The sequence below is a fragment of the Mugil cephalus genome, chromosome 11 (assembly GCF_022458985.1).
Source record: "Mugil cephalus isolate CIBA_MC_2020 chromosome 11, CIBA_Mcephalus_1.1, whole genome shotgun sequence".
NCBI classification, from domain to species: domain Eukaryota; kingdom Metazoa; phylum Chordata; class Actinopteri; order Mugiliformes; family Mugilidae; genus Mugil; species Mugil cephalus.
Window position 1 is genome coordinate 18,229,450 of NC_061780.1, and position 17,958 is coordinate 18,247,407.

At 41.6% G+C, this 17,958-nt stretch overlaps 1 protein-coding gene across 1 annotated transcript; it reads left to right on the forward strand.

The window, feature by feature from the left end:
* Positions 1-8: 8 nt before the first annotated feature.
* On the forward strand, positions 9-14,285 carry LOC125017079 (galanin receptor type 1-like). Its single transcript, XM_047599933.1, has 3 exons — positions 9-1,047; positions 1,141-1,206; positions 9,902-14,285. The coding sequence occupies exons 1-3, from the start codon at positions 382-384 to the stop codon at positions 10,220-10,222; spliced, it is 1,053 nt and encodes a 350-aa protein (XP_047455889.1). The 5' UTR covers positions 9-381; the 3' UTR covers positions 10,223-14,285.
* The last annotated feature ends 3,673 nt before the right edge of the window (positions 14,286-17,958 follow it).

Below are 17,958 nucleotides of genomic sequence, written 5' to 3' on the forward strand. Positions count from 1 at the left end.
GGAGGCTACACACCGGATCAGCGCGCTCGGTGCGCAGACGCATCAGGTGCGCACCAGAAGAGAGAAAGGGAGAGACTCCAAGACGCACAGCGACAATGATTCATACTGCACAAAAATGAACTAGATAGCTGTGGGATGTTTGCGTACTCGTCTTATAACCAGCTGTAACGCGTGAAACTAAATCGGGGGGATCTACCAAAATCTTAAATCGATAAGATACTGGAGAGAACGAGACTGTGTGCAAGAGCGCTAATGGAGACGCGCTGGATCACAAGCCCCTGTCCTGGAAACTCCGTGTTATGAGGCAGCAGAGGACCACAGACCTCCTGTAAGTCAATTTGGCAACGTTTCAAGTTCGACCTTTAGAGGAAACAATAAATCATGAACTCCTCTGAGCCTCTCTGCGTTTTGGAAGACCCGTGGAACCTCAGCACAGCGGAGGAAGAGGACCAGAAACTTTTATTCGGGATCGGCACGGATAATTTCATCACGCTGCTGGTTTTCGGGCTCATCTTTACGCTCGGCGTGCTGGGCAACTCCATGGTCATCACCGTGCTGGCCCGGAGCAAACCGGGGAAACCGCGCAGCACCACCAACATTTTTATTCTCAACCTGAGCATAGCGGACCTCTCCTACCTGCTCTTCTGCATCCCTTTCCAGTCCACCATCTACATGATGCCGACGTGGGTGCTTGGTGCATTCATTTGCAAATTCATCCACTATTTCTTCACCGTGTCCATGCTGGTGAGCATATTCACCCTGTCCGCAATGTCCGTGGATCGATATATTGCCATCGTGCACTCCAGAAAGTCGTCCTCCATCCGGGTGGCGAGGCATGCCCTGATCGGAGTGGTGGTGATTTGGATACTCTCCCTAGCCATGGCTGCGCCCATCATGTATTACCAGAACATTTTTCACAGAGGGGAGAATCACACCTTCTGCTGGGAAGTGTGGCCGGATCAGAACCAGAAGAAAGTCTATGTGGTTTGCACGTTTGTTTTTGGTTATGTGTTGCCTCTGCTGCTCATCTCCTTCTGTTATGCAAAGGTAAGAGATCTCTCCAAGTGCGTCGTTAGATAATTGTTTCAAGTACTGACCCAAAAAAAAAAGTAAATTTGATATCTATTTCCTTGTTTACAGGTGTTAAATCACCTGCACAAAAAGCTAAGAAACATGTCCAAAAAGTCAGAGGCATCAAAGAAAAAGGTATGTATGAAGTCAGCCTGTTAGATTAGAAGCATATGTTGATTAGAGGCAAAACTGTCTGAGTGTGATCTGTTACATGCACTAAATGTAGGACAACATGCAGACAGAGGGGCTGCCTGTCAAGTCCATAGTCTGTAAAGGAAATCTAACGCTGCACTCCTTGTGTAATTACGTGACCCCTTAACCTTTAAATTGCACTATTATGTGCAATGGTGATAATTACGACGGAGGGACTAGTCTCCCCTCGCATCTATTTAAATAGCGGCCGCCCAGTATGATGAACGTGCACTGATACACCCTCCATTTATCTGGATAACTGTTATTTCATGGTCCACTAAGCTGCAGCCACTTCTTCTCTTGACATACAGTTTGATTCAAAAGCAGAGGTCAGCGTTGTTGACCTTTTTATGGAGACGCACCTCACAGCCACTCGCCCACTGTCCGGCCACACGTCACTCACATCACCTGTCTGTACCGTTACCTCCAATTCAACAGGTAGCCAGCGGAAATAATCTCTGGGGCCAGAATAATGAATATTAATGCTGTACTGCTTGCTGTTAACTAGCACACTTGAGGAAAGTGGCCAAGAGGCAATGTGCAATCAAACTGCCATCTAGCCTTCATTATTCTCAATGGAAGTCATTTAACTTCACCGGCGGCCAGTTACCCGCTGTCGCCTCCTTGATTGTGGATCTGTTTATCTGTCAGTCCGTTGTTCTTCACAGATGGTCAGTTTAGCTGCGTGATCTGATAGCTGTCCAGTGCGATGAAGCAGGAGTTACCCAGCGAACACTCCTGGCTTCGCAGACAAGATAGGAGGGATTGATGTGAACGCGCAGTTGTTGGGTTCCTCTCTGCAATCAGGCTTTATTGCACGAGGCTCCGAAACTGCTGTGCGAGGTGTGTCAGGAGTTTTCATATATTCTGATGATTTACCGCGTTCAGTGTGCTGAGCACTGATAGGGAAGGCACTGGGGGGCACGTCACAATGTCAGCTTTGTGATATGCTGCTGGCAAACAGTGCATTAAACCCAGAGTGTGATACATAAATTACCTTGGTCAGGTAGCTACTGTTAAACTATAACTCATTTCAGGATAAGCAATTTGGCAGATGTTAAAACTCCTGTCTTTGGCAGTGATGAACATACTCTGTAATGCTGCCAAAATAAGTCACTCTACATTGACTTCTGCAAAAATAAATAAAATATATATAACATACATACACATATATAGCGCTGTTTTTCTAATGTGTTTCCTTGGCAGTGTGTTTGTGTCCACTGTGTCACAATATGTATTTAATGTAGAGAGTATAGAGAGATGTACAGCGTCCTTGTAAAAATCATTAGAAGATAAATAGTGCATGTGCACTAGGAATGAAATACCTTAGCTACCATCTTATTTTTATTTGTATTGTTTGTATATTATTAGCTATGCTTGTAGGTCCTAAGCGTATGTGTGCCTTTATACAGCAAAGCCCTGTTTAAAGTTCATTTAATAGCACTTATGAGCGGTAGCAACCACAGAATTCGTTCTGCTCTACTTTCAAACTGTTTAGAAATATAGGTTTCATAAATGTTTTAAAAATTGTACAACGACAGTTTCCTAAGAGGTGTTATTTCCACTTGTTCTCCGTGCTATGTAATTTAAGGCGCTGCCAGGCAAAACACATTTTCAAAAGAAAATGAATTCTGGCATGACACCTGGTCTGTCACACGTCTTATGATGACAACTCTCTGGCAGATTTCTCCTCTCTCTAACTAAACAGCTAACGCGGCAGTTCTGATGCCCTTGGCCGCTAGCCTGGCTCAGTCCAGAGGAAACTAAATTTAACCGACAATCTATCCGCGGCAGCAGTGTGCATTAATCTGAATTAGAAAAATAATCAAACGCGGGTGTGATTGAATCAGATGTATTAGTGGGCTTTTAGAGACGTGACCATCGAAAGCTACAGTGGCATTGCAGCCATTTGCAATTGCAGGTTTGTTTGACACTTCTGGATGTGACGTGAAACAAACCCTCATCCACCTAATAAGATATCCACTTATCAGCCTTTGCTTTGTAGCTTAAAGTTAGTTGTTAGTGGACATTCCAGGCTTTGGTAGCCTGGGTAACCCTCTTATACACAGAGGGGTTACATTATGACCACTGACAGCAGAAGTAAACAACAGTGAACATCTTGTGACAATTCAGTGTTCTGCTGGGAAACTTTTGGACCTGGCATTCGTACAGATGTTACTTAGACATGTACCACCCACCTAGACCAGACCAGGCACCCCTACCCCATAGGGGAGCATGCCTATGTTCCCCGGGTCCTATGTTCCCCAGGTCCCTAACCCTAAACCTAACCCTTTTTTTAAAAAAGGGTCCTATGTTCCCCGGTCACATACAAAGCGGGTAACACAGGGATGATCTGCCCTATAGCAGTGACACTCCTTGATGGCAGCAGGATGCAGGGACAACTAAAAAAAACTTGAAAAACAGCACAAATTCCCTAGATCCCAAACTGGTGAACTATTTGTGGGATGTACTAGAACAAGGCTGATCCAGAGGCCGCTCTCCTCAACCCATAGGACCCAAAGACCCCCCACTAACAACATCCTGTTGCCAGACACCACAGGGCACCCTCAGAAAGTCCACGTCCATTCTCTCACAAGTCACAAGACCTATGTAATAGTAAGAAGTTGGTGTAAATGTTATGCCTTATCTGTGTATATTCCCTCATCTCTAATGTTGTTAAATTAAACAAATTGGCAGTTTTGGCAAATTGCAGTTGCCACTCCATCTAGGTGCAGCCAACGCTCCAATCCTTCTGTCAACATGCTGGATTTGGTGGTAGTTACCAAAGTTGTGAACAATGTTTCCGTGCTCTCAGCGCTCGGTGAACTGTCGCTCCCGTTGGTCGTCACCTCAATTGCCTCTCAAAGCCGAGATCAGTTCCACTCGGTTTCCCGCCCACTGTTTGTTGTCTTTCCATCTATCATTGAATTTTAGTGATGGTGTCCCGTCGACACATGCAGTGCCAATTGTCAGACAGTTATTGTGCCACTTCAACATTCACTGTGTGGTGCAAAAGCAAATGAGACACAAACAAGATGAAAAATTTGAAGAAGTAGACGTTGTAAAAATAGTTGAGAGAAAGTGCTCAATAATTAAAGTGAATTACTGTGGTTCACTGTTGTCTTGGCAGCTCTGTGTCAAGGTCTGTGAAACTTTATGTCATTGGCAGCTGTGGAGTACAAGGTTACTCCCACCGTTGCCTACATCAAGACCAACTTCTTATCACCTCCGTGCACCCACAGTACGCGCAGGCATCATAAGTCAGAATACACTCTTTAACGGCATATCTAAAACATAACAAATCTTATTTAATCTTTCTGGAAGGACTTTGGGCAAACTAGTTTTAAATAAATTCCCCTTTAAGCCCCCCTCTGGTTTAATATTGTGTTCAGATAAGGAAAGAATATTGTTGGTTTTTGGTTGAAAAAAAAGAGAAAACCTTGAGAATTATAGCTCCCGGTTAATGCCCCGGGGAGATCAAGAGCGTCGGAGTTCATTTTACTTGGCAAATAATAATGTTTTAATGGATTCTCAGTGTTGAACCAGAGGTTAGAACACAAGTAATGAGTACTCCGTATAAGGGTTTGGAGATTGTGTCCGTCAGGCATCCAGACGTAGCACACAGATGGTTATGGTTAATTATGAAAATGAGTATTTGACCAAGTCATCTTGAAATTGTTCAACAGCATCTGTAAACTGAATCTGGGAGAGGCTTCAGTTCAAGAATTTCAAAGTGGCTTTTAGAGTAATCGAAATTAACGTTATTGAGCAATTCAGTGGAGAAACCGTACTTTCAGTTTACTGATAATGTTTTAGCGTCCGAAGTCCATCACACACCAAGTCGACAGCAAGTCCATTTGCTGCTGTCAAGCCTGTCGTTCAGACGAGAAATGGATGTACAAAATATAAGGATGACGTCAAAAAGGTATAAAATGACTGCTCTTGTATTTCCTCATCTTCGTTGAGTCTGAACATTCAGAATATTTTCTTAACAAAATGATCATCTAGAATAAATAAACTGTAAACCAACAGATCAGCATGATACAGACTTTCGATTTCTAGGGAAGCCCTAAGCGGCCATGCCTTCACATATTATTATTTTTTTTTTTTCCGTTTTCCTGTGATAACGAGTTAATTTCCTTTGTTTTCTCGAGATCTGGAGTTATTTATCTAGTTATGTCAGGAAAAGCGTACTCTGTTTTCTTGAAATAACATGGAAAACATAGTTTTGATATCTTGAAATCTCGATATATTTTATTCCGTGTTGCTGACTGACGAATGCCCTTAACACTATAATGTAGTAAAATAATAGCCTAATAGGTCTACCCCCCTTCACATGTAGTAGTTAGGGGGTCACTACTTAATCTTTCCATTAGTTTGGGTGTCCTTGCCCCAAAGAACTTTGGAGATCCCCGCCCTAAGACATTAAAGAAGAGTTAGGGGTTCATACTAATATTTCATTGTTTATGGAAATAGCAGAAATGCAACACCAAACGGTGGAATTCTTCTCTTGCCGAACACATCAAAATACGAACATGTTTTTGTTCCGTTTTTCTTTTGAGAAGAAAAGTCAACCTCGTGACCTGATCTCCCGCCTTCACTTTGCTTCACATTTTAGAATATGTCACTAAACTGTGACACTCTGGGATGTTCAGAGAAGATGGATCATCGCTGGAGGTCAATATCTCAATTTCAAAAATGAATCCAGACAGCTTTTGATCAATTATTCAAAACGTTTTAGTGGCGAGCTGGCAGATTTTGACAAAAGCATGAAAGGCATGAATTTAATTAGGTCTTTCACCCCGCGGTGAGGCTGCTGTTTACATTAACCTAACTGATGGCTCTCAGTGGGTTGAGGTGAAGATATGAATGTGTTGTGGAGGCTATCCAAACAAAGCGCTGCTATAAATATACTACCCGCACTAAAACTGTGGGAATCTCTCCTCAGATGCTGCATTGTGTGTGTGTGTGTGTATCAAACTTGGCTTTATATCTCAGGCCGATATGAACTTTCCTTTCAAACTGGATATGATCAAGTCGGTGACATTTATCTCTCATGAGATCAATAAGGAGCAGTTTCATTAACAGTTATTCTAAAACGGATCCATAAGAAATCATTGTCACAACACAGTCAGTCAGACTTCACAAACATTTGTCCAGACATGATATCACTATTGCCATATTGCGTGTTGGTTGAGAGAAAAAGGAAAAAGAAAAGCATTTACTTTATTTTGTGGCCTTCGGGGTGCAGCTGTAAACACAAGATTTACTTATTTTCTAAGATTTCAGTATCATAATTTGACAATTAAGTGACAATCTCTAAGAGTTTCTTTTAAATAAATGCTCAATTTGGAAAGAAAAATTAGACTATGTGGCACTGATGAAAATTTTGTGTTATGTAATTATGGGTGTAAATGGTTTTTCGCTAACACAACATCTGAAAATAGATATAAATGCTAAACCAGGGGTCTTCAGCGTTTTTCAGGCCAGGGACCCCCAAACTGATGGAGAGATTAAGTAGGGACCCCCTACCTACTAAATGTGTTCTATATTAAACTTGGCCTAGTGCTATTTATCAGTAAACATTATCATTATCATTTTGCACTAAATACTAAGCTACCCCTTATCCCTTTCCTAAAATGTGTTGAATTCATGTTAATGTGTATTTAAAGAAATTTTAATTTGTGGGAAAAAGTTATAAAATATATATAAAAAATGTCTAATCAACCAAAGATTTTGTGATAAGTATGTTAGCTGTTGGCTAACATACCTACAAACTGAACATTTCCTGATGCTGTAGCTTCACTTTTTTCATTTTTTTTTAAACTGGTAAGCACAAATTGACTTTTTTATTATTACTTTATGCAGAAGTCACAGGAAAACTAAGGTGGCAGCAGTTCGGACTGAAACAGCTGGGACTGGCGAGCACAGGCATTTCTCCCCTTGTTCTTCCTACACGTAATCTGCTCAGATATTTTCTTTGCATAGACCAGCTGGGAGAGTGAAAACAAACTTTATTGTAATTATTCATCAAAAAATGACTGGCACTGTTGCCATTTTATTTTCATTTTTTTTTTTATTTAATTTAAAATAGCGGATCAGTTTCCAATTTTGGTGGATAATAACAAAAAAGTTGTTAGATGAAGAGCTGCGCACTTTTCATTGTCCATAGACTCATCCTGTGTGCAGCAATAAACTCACAAGTTGCAGGCAGTTTGGCCTTCCCCTGAATTTCATAACCTGCCATATATCAAACCGTTCTTGTTGTTATCTCTGGTAAGTCTAGGCTGTCGCACAATCAAACAGGACGAACATGTTAGATGGAAATATTTTTCGTCTCGTACAGTTTAGCTAGCTAGTTTCAGTTCTTCTGATGTAGCAGGACTGTTTCCCTGACAGTAGCCTCAGGTTATCTAAGACTCTAAGATTCAACCAATCCCCAACGCTGCAGGCTAGGAAAACAAAATAATAACGAAATGAGCAGAACCAGATCAAGGGTCTGACATATAATATATGACTGATAAATTGTTAATATAAAAGTATGCACTAGTGCACCTTGAATAGCTCCCACACTCATTCTCATGCCTCATCACTCTTTTTATGGTCAAATAAAAAAAAGAACAAAAACATTGTGCGTTCTGTCAGTGTACGCCAATATAGTGATTAATAATGGCGTATTGCGAGTTTTTTAAGACTTTGATGTAAAAAAGAAAAGAAAAACATAAAGCCTTCACCTAAAAAAAAGTCCTGGAACAAGTAGATCAGTTCTCAAAAGCTTTTAACCGTCAAACATCAGTTTACAGATCCGTAATCTCTGCCTACTCTGTTTACCCTGGAGTTCCTGTATCTCCCCTACTTAATCCTCCCATGTCTTCATACTCTCCACTCCGCTTAATATGTCGCTTCACACTTTCGCCTGTTTGCGATTTCTCACAGCTACGTGCCCAGAGGGCTAGGCGAAGGCATGCTTCGGACATTCTTTCTAACATTCCTCGATTAAAAACCACGGGGAAAGCAGCGTTTGTAATTAATTGTTAGGTGTTTCTGTTTTCTGTGACGGGAACTAATTAGTCCTGTAACAAATCCTCCTGCTTCCTTGAAATGCAGTGGAGGGGCTCTGCAGATCAGGCAGCATGTAATTAGATTTTTATTTATTTATTTATTTATTTATTTTCATGATAACGCTTTCCAGCTGTAGCCTTTGGCTTTGCCGGTAGTCGTGCCAGAGGTAAACGCGTCCACAACTTACTTCTTAGACATTCTGGAGTGAGTCATCACAGTTTGCAAGCATATCACTGAATTTACTTTAATCAACCTATGTCATGCTTTATCCTGTGTTTACTGGCTTTTTTTTTTTCTTTTGCAGTCTTGCAGCGTGAATCGTTATACATTTGCACAAAAGGGCCTATATAAATAAATAAAGTTGAAGCCGGTGTCAGGTGAATGGCTTATCAAAGGATTTCTGCCCTCAGAAGTAATCTCACTCAGACCGTTTGTTGCCCAAGCTGCTTGTATTCTTTTACAGTGGAAAATGTATTCTCAAGGTCCCGCAAGTCTTACATATGAGAAGCTTCAATGCAGTGCCTAATGTGTTGTTTTGTTGACATCTACGTGATCTGAATGAGTTGTACGGATTTTTTTTTTTTTCCTCGTTTTATTGGACTACGGACTGTGCAAGTAAACAAATAATAAGACACGAGGACCGTGTAAACATTTAGAGGATTGCAGCTGGATGTGCTAAGTGAAATGTCACCAGGATAATGTGATTTATGTGCTGCTGGTCAGTCTAATGTAATACAATTAAGGTTGTACCCTGCGAGTATGAAATTGCATGCAAATGAGCCGGACGTATCGGTCGAAACGGCGCCATCAATTTAAAGCTGCCCCAATCAATATTTTATTATTAACAGTGGGTCAAGTGACTGAGTAGTACACCAGAATCTCGCTCGACTAAAACTGCTTCCTGCTATCTATAAAACATTTATCGAGATATAGAAAATAATTCATGTAGCTACACAATCTCCTCTTAGCTTTCTGTCCTGACTGTAGTAGCTACAACGGCTGATTAGCACACAAATGTATGAAAATTCAAAATAAGTCCCTTATAGAAAGAAACTCCGTCAAGAATTATTAGCTCAAATGTTTCCCTCAGCTCAGGTTTTATCTCAGGATTAATACAAACATTGTTTTTGGCTGCGACATTGTTTTTTCTTGCGTTGCACTGTGTAGAAGTTTAGCCACTGGCTGGTGAAATATTTAGGAGCCAAAGAGGCGGATGTCTTTCTTAGAGAGACCAAAACACAGGGTACAGAGGGACAGAAGGAATACAGGGGTTCAATTACAGCCTTTTTTTTTTTTTTTTATCAGTAGTGCACCTTTAGGGGAAATTGGGATTACTGGCTCATGTTTTCTCACATGAAAGAGTTTCTCTTTTCCCTTCACCTTGTCTTGACAGGATGCAGGTAACTAAGATCAGCTGTACAAAAGAGCAGAAGCAAGATATTAATCTGTAAAAGTTCCTATACTCTCACTTGATTCCTACATCCCAACTAAAACTTAGAAACTGAAAACGAGATGGAAGCATTGTCCCTGACGAAATCTCCATTCTTCTCCCCCTTTCTCCTCTGTGGGTCCTCAGACTGCTCAGACGGTGCTGGTGGTGGTGGTGGTGTTCTGCCTGTCTTGGCTCCCTCACCACGTCGTTCACCTCTGGGTGGAGTTCGGGACCTTCCCTCTGAACCAGGCCTCCTTCGTGTTGCGCGTGGCCGCCCACTGCCTGGCCTACAGCAACTCCTCCGTCAACCCGGTCATCTACGCCTTCCTGTCGGAGAACTTCAGGAAGGCTTACAAGCAGGTGTTCAAGTGCCAGCTCCGCGCCAGCGACTCCCCGCTCAATGACGTCAAGGAGATCCGCAGCAAAGCGGAGACGCCGCCCTCCACTAACTGCACTAATGTTTGACTGACCGCGGCTGGCGGCGTGAAATGCAGTTATGCCAGCTGTCACCCCGGGGCACTCACTCTAAGTCACAGTGACAGAGCCATCTGACATGAGAGGGTGTTTTGCTTCTGATGTAAGTATGGTTGGATATTGCTGCAGTTGTATTGTTCCACATATGCGCTGTTCATCATACCTGGTCGAGAGGGGATTGAGCCACAGTGGCTGCGGGGCATGATGGCTCTTCTGATCTGTCCCCGGTTTCCCCTTCTCTTCTTTCATAATGAAAACTTGTTGTGTCTGTAACTCTGGAATACGATCGCCTCCATCTAAAGTGAATTAGTTCATTACAGATATTATTTACATATCACATCACGGCATATCTGGCAAATGCATACAAATATGAGGTAACTGAACCTCCAGACTTATTGATGGAAGCATAATGATTGAAATTGTAGACAAAATAATTTAGGTAAATACTTTTTCTCACATTCTTACTTCTGATCCAATTGGTCGGTTTGCTTTGTTATGAATAGTTAGGCGCTAGGTCCATGCTAGTTTCCTGATGCTTCGTGTTGCTGCAGTGGATCTTGAAGCAGGAAGTTGAAGCTGCTTGCTGCTAAACAAATCCTTTTCCCCCAACTTGAGGCTATAACATACACATGGATACACACTTACAAGCGAAAGTTACCCAGTTTCCAAACAATGCTCGTTGACAGTGATGAATCTGTTCTTGGTGAAACAAGCTCAATATGATTGATGTCGCCCGTCAAAAAACAATAAATGAAGGCCATTAGTTTGACGCTTCATATCACTGGCTTTCATTGATCCATTGGTCCATTAGCTTGCTAAACGGTTAGCCTCAGGCACTTCTGGATACCAACACTAGCATTAGCAGCACAGTTCTCATGACACACAGCCAGGGCTTGACATTAATACCAACCCGCCAAATTTGGCAGGTGAATTTCACCGGTGGCGGGCAGCACAGCCACTCAAACGGCATCTGAAATAATAAACGAAATGCAAAGTGAGACTGCAACACTACAACTCCCATGAGCACTGCGTGCCCACAGTGTTTGCTCATTGGTCCAGTCGTGACTGATGTCACTGTAGTCACACGTTCTCTTGTGAAGTGGAGGCCATAGGCCTACTGAACGCCGGGATGAGACAAACAAAAGAGAAGCTGAAGATGGATCGCAGGACTGCATATTTTCAGATAAAAGTAGCTTTAAGCCGACGCAGAATCTTATCAGAGCTGAATACTTAATTAAGATGTAGTGTTAAACATTTCTTGATATGCGTGTACAAGGGTCATTTACATTTAAAAAGATATATTTGGGGCTTTTGCACCTGTATTAGATAGGGGCACCTGAAGAAAGGCATCAAGCCCTCGCTGAAATGAGGACCATAATTTCCCAACGACAAAATTGCGGCTAGTAAAAATACTGGGTGGCTAGTAATTTCTTCTCTGAAATCAACTAGGGACAGTGGCTAGTGAACAAAAAAGTCAATGTCAAGCCCTGCCTAGAGCCAGTGATATGACACAGAAGTTCCTAACTTTTAACCATCGTCATGCATGTTGCTAAACAGTGCCAGACTTTATAGATTTTGAACTTGGCTTCATGGACTTCTTTGGTGCAGTCCGTAGGCATCACTAATTATCACCATTGAAGCATACCTCTTAGCTCATAGCTCAAAGTTAACCAGACTGAATACCGATTAACTTTTAAGGGTTAAAAATAAGTCTTTATTTTTTGTGAAATTTGCATTACACTAATTTACAAGAAAAATTAAGACCGCCTTAACACTGTAGAAAATATGTTATCTATATACCACCCTCTGATGTTAAGGTTTCAGTCCCCAGGGCTGAAGCAGCGCTTAATTGGCAAACCAATCTGGCATGTGGATACTGGCTGTAAGGTGGATGAATTATATTGTATTATATATGTTATTTTCAGTCTCTGCATGTGTTAAATACAGAACATTCAGTGTGTGAATGGGTGTGCTGTGGAGTTATTGAAAGGTACATCAGAGCGCTGCTCAAACACTTGAGTGTACGTGTAATGAACTGAATCTTTTCAAGCGACCTATTCATCATCACTGCTGGATGAAATGTCACCGTTGTAGATAAGAAGAAAAAAAATAACGAAAATAACGTCTGCATTTTAAATAGATGTGGTTGTAAATATTACTGACACTGATATTAACACATGCCTGTGAACGTCTCACTCTGTACTCTGCTGTGATGCCACGTGGACAGTTTTCGGACTGTGCCATACTGTGTGACTTGAGCTACCGTGTGGACTTCTATAAAGCTCAATGCCAATGTTTTCCGCCATCCTTCTAACGATGAATCTGGCGGGAGCTCCTGCGCAGAAGAAAAATTCTGATGTTGTATGCCATACGTATGTGACGTGCCAAGCCTCCATGCAGCAGCTTTACCTCAGTTTGGCAAAAGGACCCGCAGTGACACTCGGACCTACTGTTTCGCACAATATTTTACGTACACCTTTGGAACTTTTTGCGGGAACGTGTTTCATTCTTCAGGATTCACCTGAAAAGGAGGAAAGGTTATGGACTTTTTAGCCGAGGCAACCGTGTGCTGCTGGGGTTTTCAATTATTTATTTATTTTTGCCGCAGCAGCTGATCTGACTGATTAACACCAACTTCGTCCTGAGAGGAAGAATTAATCAGTGCAATCAGCAGACTCTCATCCTCCCTGTCAGCTTGGGCCTCAGATGTGATGTGTCACAGGGGTGCAGCTGATGGCTTCACTCAGATTCACACGTATACAGTATGTATATATGTCGGTGTGACATAGCGTGTGAATGAATGGAAATGATCTCTGCTTAATTAATGGAGCATAATGTGTTGAGCACGCGAACAAAAGCTTTTCTAAGTAAAACATGCATCATCTGATTTCACGTTGGATTACAGCCCACAAATTGCAGCGAGATTACTTAGTATATACTGGACATCGATATAACACAAGCATTTTGTATAGGTAGGAAAGCTCTGCAATATTTACTGTGTAAGGCAATTAAAAGATAGGGAATTGAGCATAACGAGAGTGGTAAAAAAACAACAACTGTAATTTCATATTATAATACTTCCAACAACGACAGAAAAAAAACAATTATTTTTTGTTATTTTATTATAAATTGTAAGCTGCTGGCAAACGTGACCCCTGGATAAATAAATGTTGTAACTGGAGTGCGGTGTATGTGGGCGTCAAAAATTGTAGCATAGTTGCAGGATATGTAGGCTGGAGAACGAAGCTGTTGTCCCCCTGTTTCAAGGCAATTGCAAATGGCAAACAGGCTGCAATATGCACAATATGTAACACTATGTAATGATTTGATTATAAATCACTTTAAGCAGAAAACAAAATCCATCCAGCTCATCATCAAAACAGTTTTCAAAGTGGACTAATAGGCAATGCCTGCCTGTCAGTCACGTACCGTATAGTTACGCAACTCTAACGAGGCAATTATAAAAATACTAAGTGTTGTTTTGATTTCTAGGGCCCATCTAAATGCGACATTTGCACCCCCAATTTCCCACACACTGTATATGCCAAGTATTTTCTCTGTAATTTGCAGGCTGTGTTCTAATGCGTTTGTACTTTGTAAATAATAAAGCTTTTGATTTTTTGTGTGTGGGGGGTATGGGAAATCAAACATGTAACAGAGTGAGGTTTTGCAATCAAGGTGCTCTTTCTTAGGTTTCTCGTGGGAGTCACATTTTTATTTATTCATCCACTCACATGACAATGTCTGTACAGCCGTTCAGTGCTTTGTGTTTTACCGAGGTCGTCCTGTTGTGTCTTTCAAGAGTGTTTCCTGTATTAATTCAGATGTGATATCAAAAGAAATTGACCCGCATACGGGAAAAAAAAAAAAAAAAGATTATTTTGTTGTCTTTTTAATCTTTCTGTGCTTGGAATGCAACACGTGAGGAACCGCTCCCGCTGAAGTGCTCCATATCCGGACGGTAATTTGAAATATATCCAGGCTTTTTGATTGTGTCTTATGCAGTGCTACTTATGTTATAAAATGATATTAAACTCTGTGGCATTTCCTTGAAGAACTCGTTTCATTCCATAAACACCGCCTGGTTGAACTCTGGTGCTATTTTTCACAAAGGTTTTCATTTCTATCAACGTTTTTCCTTCGGGCAAAATTTTTTTACCCCTCAAAAAAAAAAAATGAAAAATCAAGCCTCTCTTCTTTCACTGGCGCTATGGGTTGTAGCCAAAAGAAAGAAAATTGCAGTGTAGGTTCCCACCAGTTAGGATCCCCTCAGTGTTTGCGGAGAACATTTCCTGGCATCAAATCAACCCAATGATCCCAAAGAGGTCTGAAGAAACAGTCTGTTTACCCATGATGCCGTGCTCTCTAAATATCTGTCTCTAAAGAAAGATGCGGAAGGCCGCAAATTGGTGGGAACCATGTGAAAGCGCACCTACGTTTGTTTCCGTACATCGGGCCGTCATCTCAAGCGTGGGTCATCTCGTGGCTGCAGGTCCACTGCTGGGAGACACGTGGGAGGTGACATGACTCCTCTTGTCAGTGACAGAACTGCAGAGAAGTGCAAGAATCACAGTGAGAACCTGACAGGTTGTCAATTTTTTTTTTTTTCGAGGTATACTGCAGAGAGGCTGTTGTCTTTTTTTTGAGAGCTCGCATAAAAATCATTTTTAGCTCTGGCTCAGGGGATGGCAGTTGTCTACCATGCTGTTCCGTCTCATCGAGCCTGATATTTTCTGACGTTGTTACAGAGCCCCATGTACAGAAGATATATACTTTACAAACTATGGTGGGTGCATATGCACTGTTGGAAAAAAAAAGGCAAATAAGTTTGAGTCTCCTATTGGATAATTTATATATGTATCTTTCAGCTTTCACAAATTTTGGGTTCGCAAAATCTTCGGTTGATTTGACATTTTATTTATATTCATATATATAAATGTGTTCAAATACACATTAACAGGTACCCAACATATTTTAGTAAAGGCATAAATGACGTTATCTTTCAGTCAGCACTTCACTCACTCAATGATACAGGAGCTGTCTTAATAGTGCACTGTTTCATACAGAGCGTTATGCTAGCTGAGACCTGTCAATCTAAGCCTATACACATGAGGCCCCGCCTCTATCACTGCTGAACCAATCACGAGGCCGCATATTACATATTGACTATGTCAGGTTCCCCGCAATTGGAGAGACCCTTTTCAGTCCCAAGGTGAAATCCCAGATGCGAGCTGCTTTGCGGTTGGCCACCCTACTGTTGCACAAAAATATACAAAAATGAATATTTGAACCTGTAGATTATTTGAATAGCTTAATACTGAATGCAAAATTATAATAATAATGTATATTTATAAATAGCTCTAGGCCGAGTTTAATATAGAACACATATAATTGGTAGAGGGTTCTTACTTAATCTCTGCATCAGTTTGGGAGTCCTTGGCCCGAAAAACATTGAAGGCTGTTAGTTGTTTGAGAAATGTCAAATCATTGGCAAGCATCAAGCACAGAAAACATCTAAGGAGAGTGAAGCAGAAACTACTGAAATTGAGTTAAGAACCATTAGGTGAAATCAAATCGGAGAAGGACAACAGTAGGTCTTGGGGTTGTGTTTAATGGTGAAAGCAAGAGCATTTCCACGCGTACTAAGGAACCCTAAGGGATTAGGACTGAACTGCAGTGTAGCCTTAAAAAAAGCACTAATCGGTAAGGCTAACTGGAAAAAACGGATTCAGTTTTTGCTAGGGAGCATAAAGACTGGACTCTGGAGCAATGGAAGAAGGTCTGATGAGTTCAGATTTACCCTGTTCCAGTGATGGGGCATCAGGTTAAGAAGTCAAAATGGTTTTGGAGACAAAAGGGACACCTACCTACATAATATTAGGCAGGTGGTCATAATATTATGCCTGATCTGTGTCATAAAAATTGGCAGAGGCATTCATGCCCTCACAACTTGTCTTCTTGAACATCTCTAATTCAACTAACCTCAGCTGCATTTTCTGTTTAGAGCTGGAAATGGAGAAAAGTGAGGAGGTCAGCATATTCAACTAAGTTGGTGACTCAACATATCCACTTGATGCCAGAATGATAGCAGTCGGGGAAGAGGACGGAGGAAACCCAAATGCAGAATAAATACAGAAAAATAGGCAGGAAAGGCAATGGAATAAAGTGACTTTAGCAGAAGATCAAACTAAGGCTGGAAGGCACACCAGCAGGTTAACAAGAAAGAAGGACTACGATGCATCAATTGACAGGGAAAAGAGGACTAGTATTTGTCTGACGGATAAAGACAGGTGTGAGAGTGGGTGTGGTAAGACTGGAAATCCCGGGTCTCTAGGAAGGAGACAGATCACTCTTTCATCCCTCATTGTTCCGCTAAATCGATGCAGTGCTTTTTGAGTAAAACCACACGATGCTACAAAGCCTTTGTCTCTAGTTTAACATTCAGTCCATTAAATGTTGGATGTCTGCAAAAGCAGCAGTGGGATGAATTTAATAGTGTGCACACACAATAGGACAACACCATCTGTCAACGTGGCTGCGTTCTGACCCATGAGTATTTAATGAGTACTCATATCACACCCATCTTCAGCACTATTGTGCGGATAAAAAACCCTTCCACGGAGAGATAAACAGTGTTAACCCTTCACAAGGGGAAAACTCACAGTGACGCATGCAGCTCTCAGCAGTACTGTATATAAAGATGGGTGAATCGTATAGGATTTGTGCAAGAACGGCTACGGCTGTCGGTTACCCTAACACCGCCTGGCTCCTGGCTAATCAGCAAACGCGGACAAGGAGGTGGACTTTGAGTGAAGCTGAGGTGAACAAGCGACATCTAGGCTGACAGGTAGCAACCTGTGAGGGTACCCAGCTGTCACTCATGTCCCTATTTATACATAACTTTCAAGAATTGATATGATTTAAAAGGCTGAGTCAAATTAAATTTCCCCTCGGCACAGCTGCCATGAATATAGAAATACAGGCTGCTGTATAACTTGATGTTTTGACATTAAGGTCTATCGGAATAGACCACAATGTTAAACAGCTCATGGTCTGTATATAAATATGGACGACGTCCCCAATTACTTACTTGCATTGGCCAAAGTGACAATATTTTCCCAAAGATTCTTGCAGGGTGCCACCTTGTGAGTTTGGAGCCAGTGTATGTGCAGTGTGGTCCAAGAATGGAGCCATGAGGGTCCTGCTTTACAAAATGGCCGGCATGGCAACTTGTAGTCATTGTGATGTCACATCCTGTTTTTACAGCCTCAAATAACTTAACGAAAACAAAACTTAACGGAAAAATGGACAGTTAAGTATTCCCCAGTATTATATCAACTGCCTAAAATGACAGAAATTATCATTGAAAATCAATTTATTTGCTTCATTGTTTTAGTTTGGGCCACATTCCATCGACTGACATGGAGGAGGTCGAGCTTATGACCTATACTGCAACCAGCCACCAGGGGGAGCTCTACTTGCTTTGGCTTCACTTTTGAAGAGCTACTGCTCCGTTGTCCGTCCGTACACTGTCTATGGTCCAGCCCACTGTCAGTCTCCCCCATTGTTTTACATAACCAGTCAAGGAGACACTCATCTCACTTTGGTCCTGATTGAATACACTGTCAAAAAATAAAACAACTTGCCTACTTGACAAATGCATTCTTGCGGCAGAATGCATTTTGATTTACATCTTTACCTCTGCCTTAAAAAAAAAAGCTGGCGCA

Coding starts and splice junctions, on each gene's coding strand:
- LOC125017079 (XM_047599933.1), top strand. CDS start 382: ATGAACTCCTCTGAGCCTCTCTGCGTTTTGGAAGACCCGTGGAACCTC. Junction 1,048..1,140: donor TCTCCTTCTGTTATGCAAAG/GTAAGAGATCTC, acceptor CCTTGTTTACAG/GTGTTAAATCACCTGCACAA. Junction 1,207..9,901: donor CAGAGGCATCAAAGAAAAAG/GTATGTATGAAG, acceptor GTGGGTCCTCAG/ACTGCTCAGACGGTGCTGGT.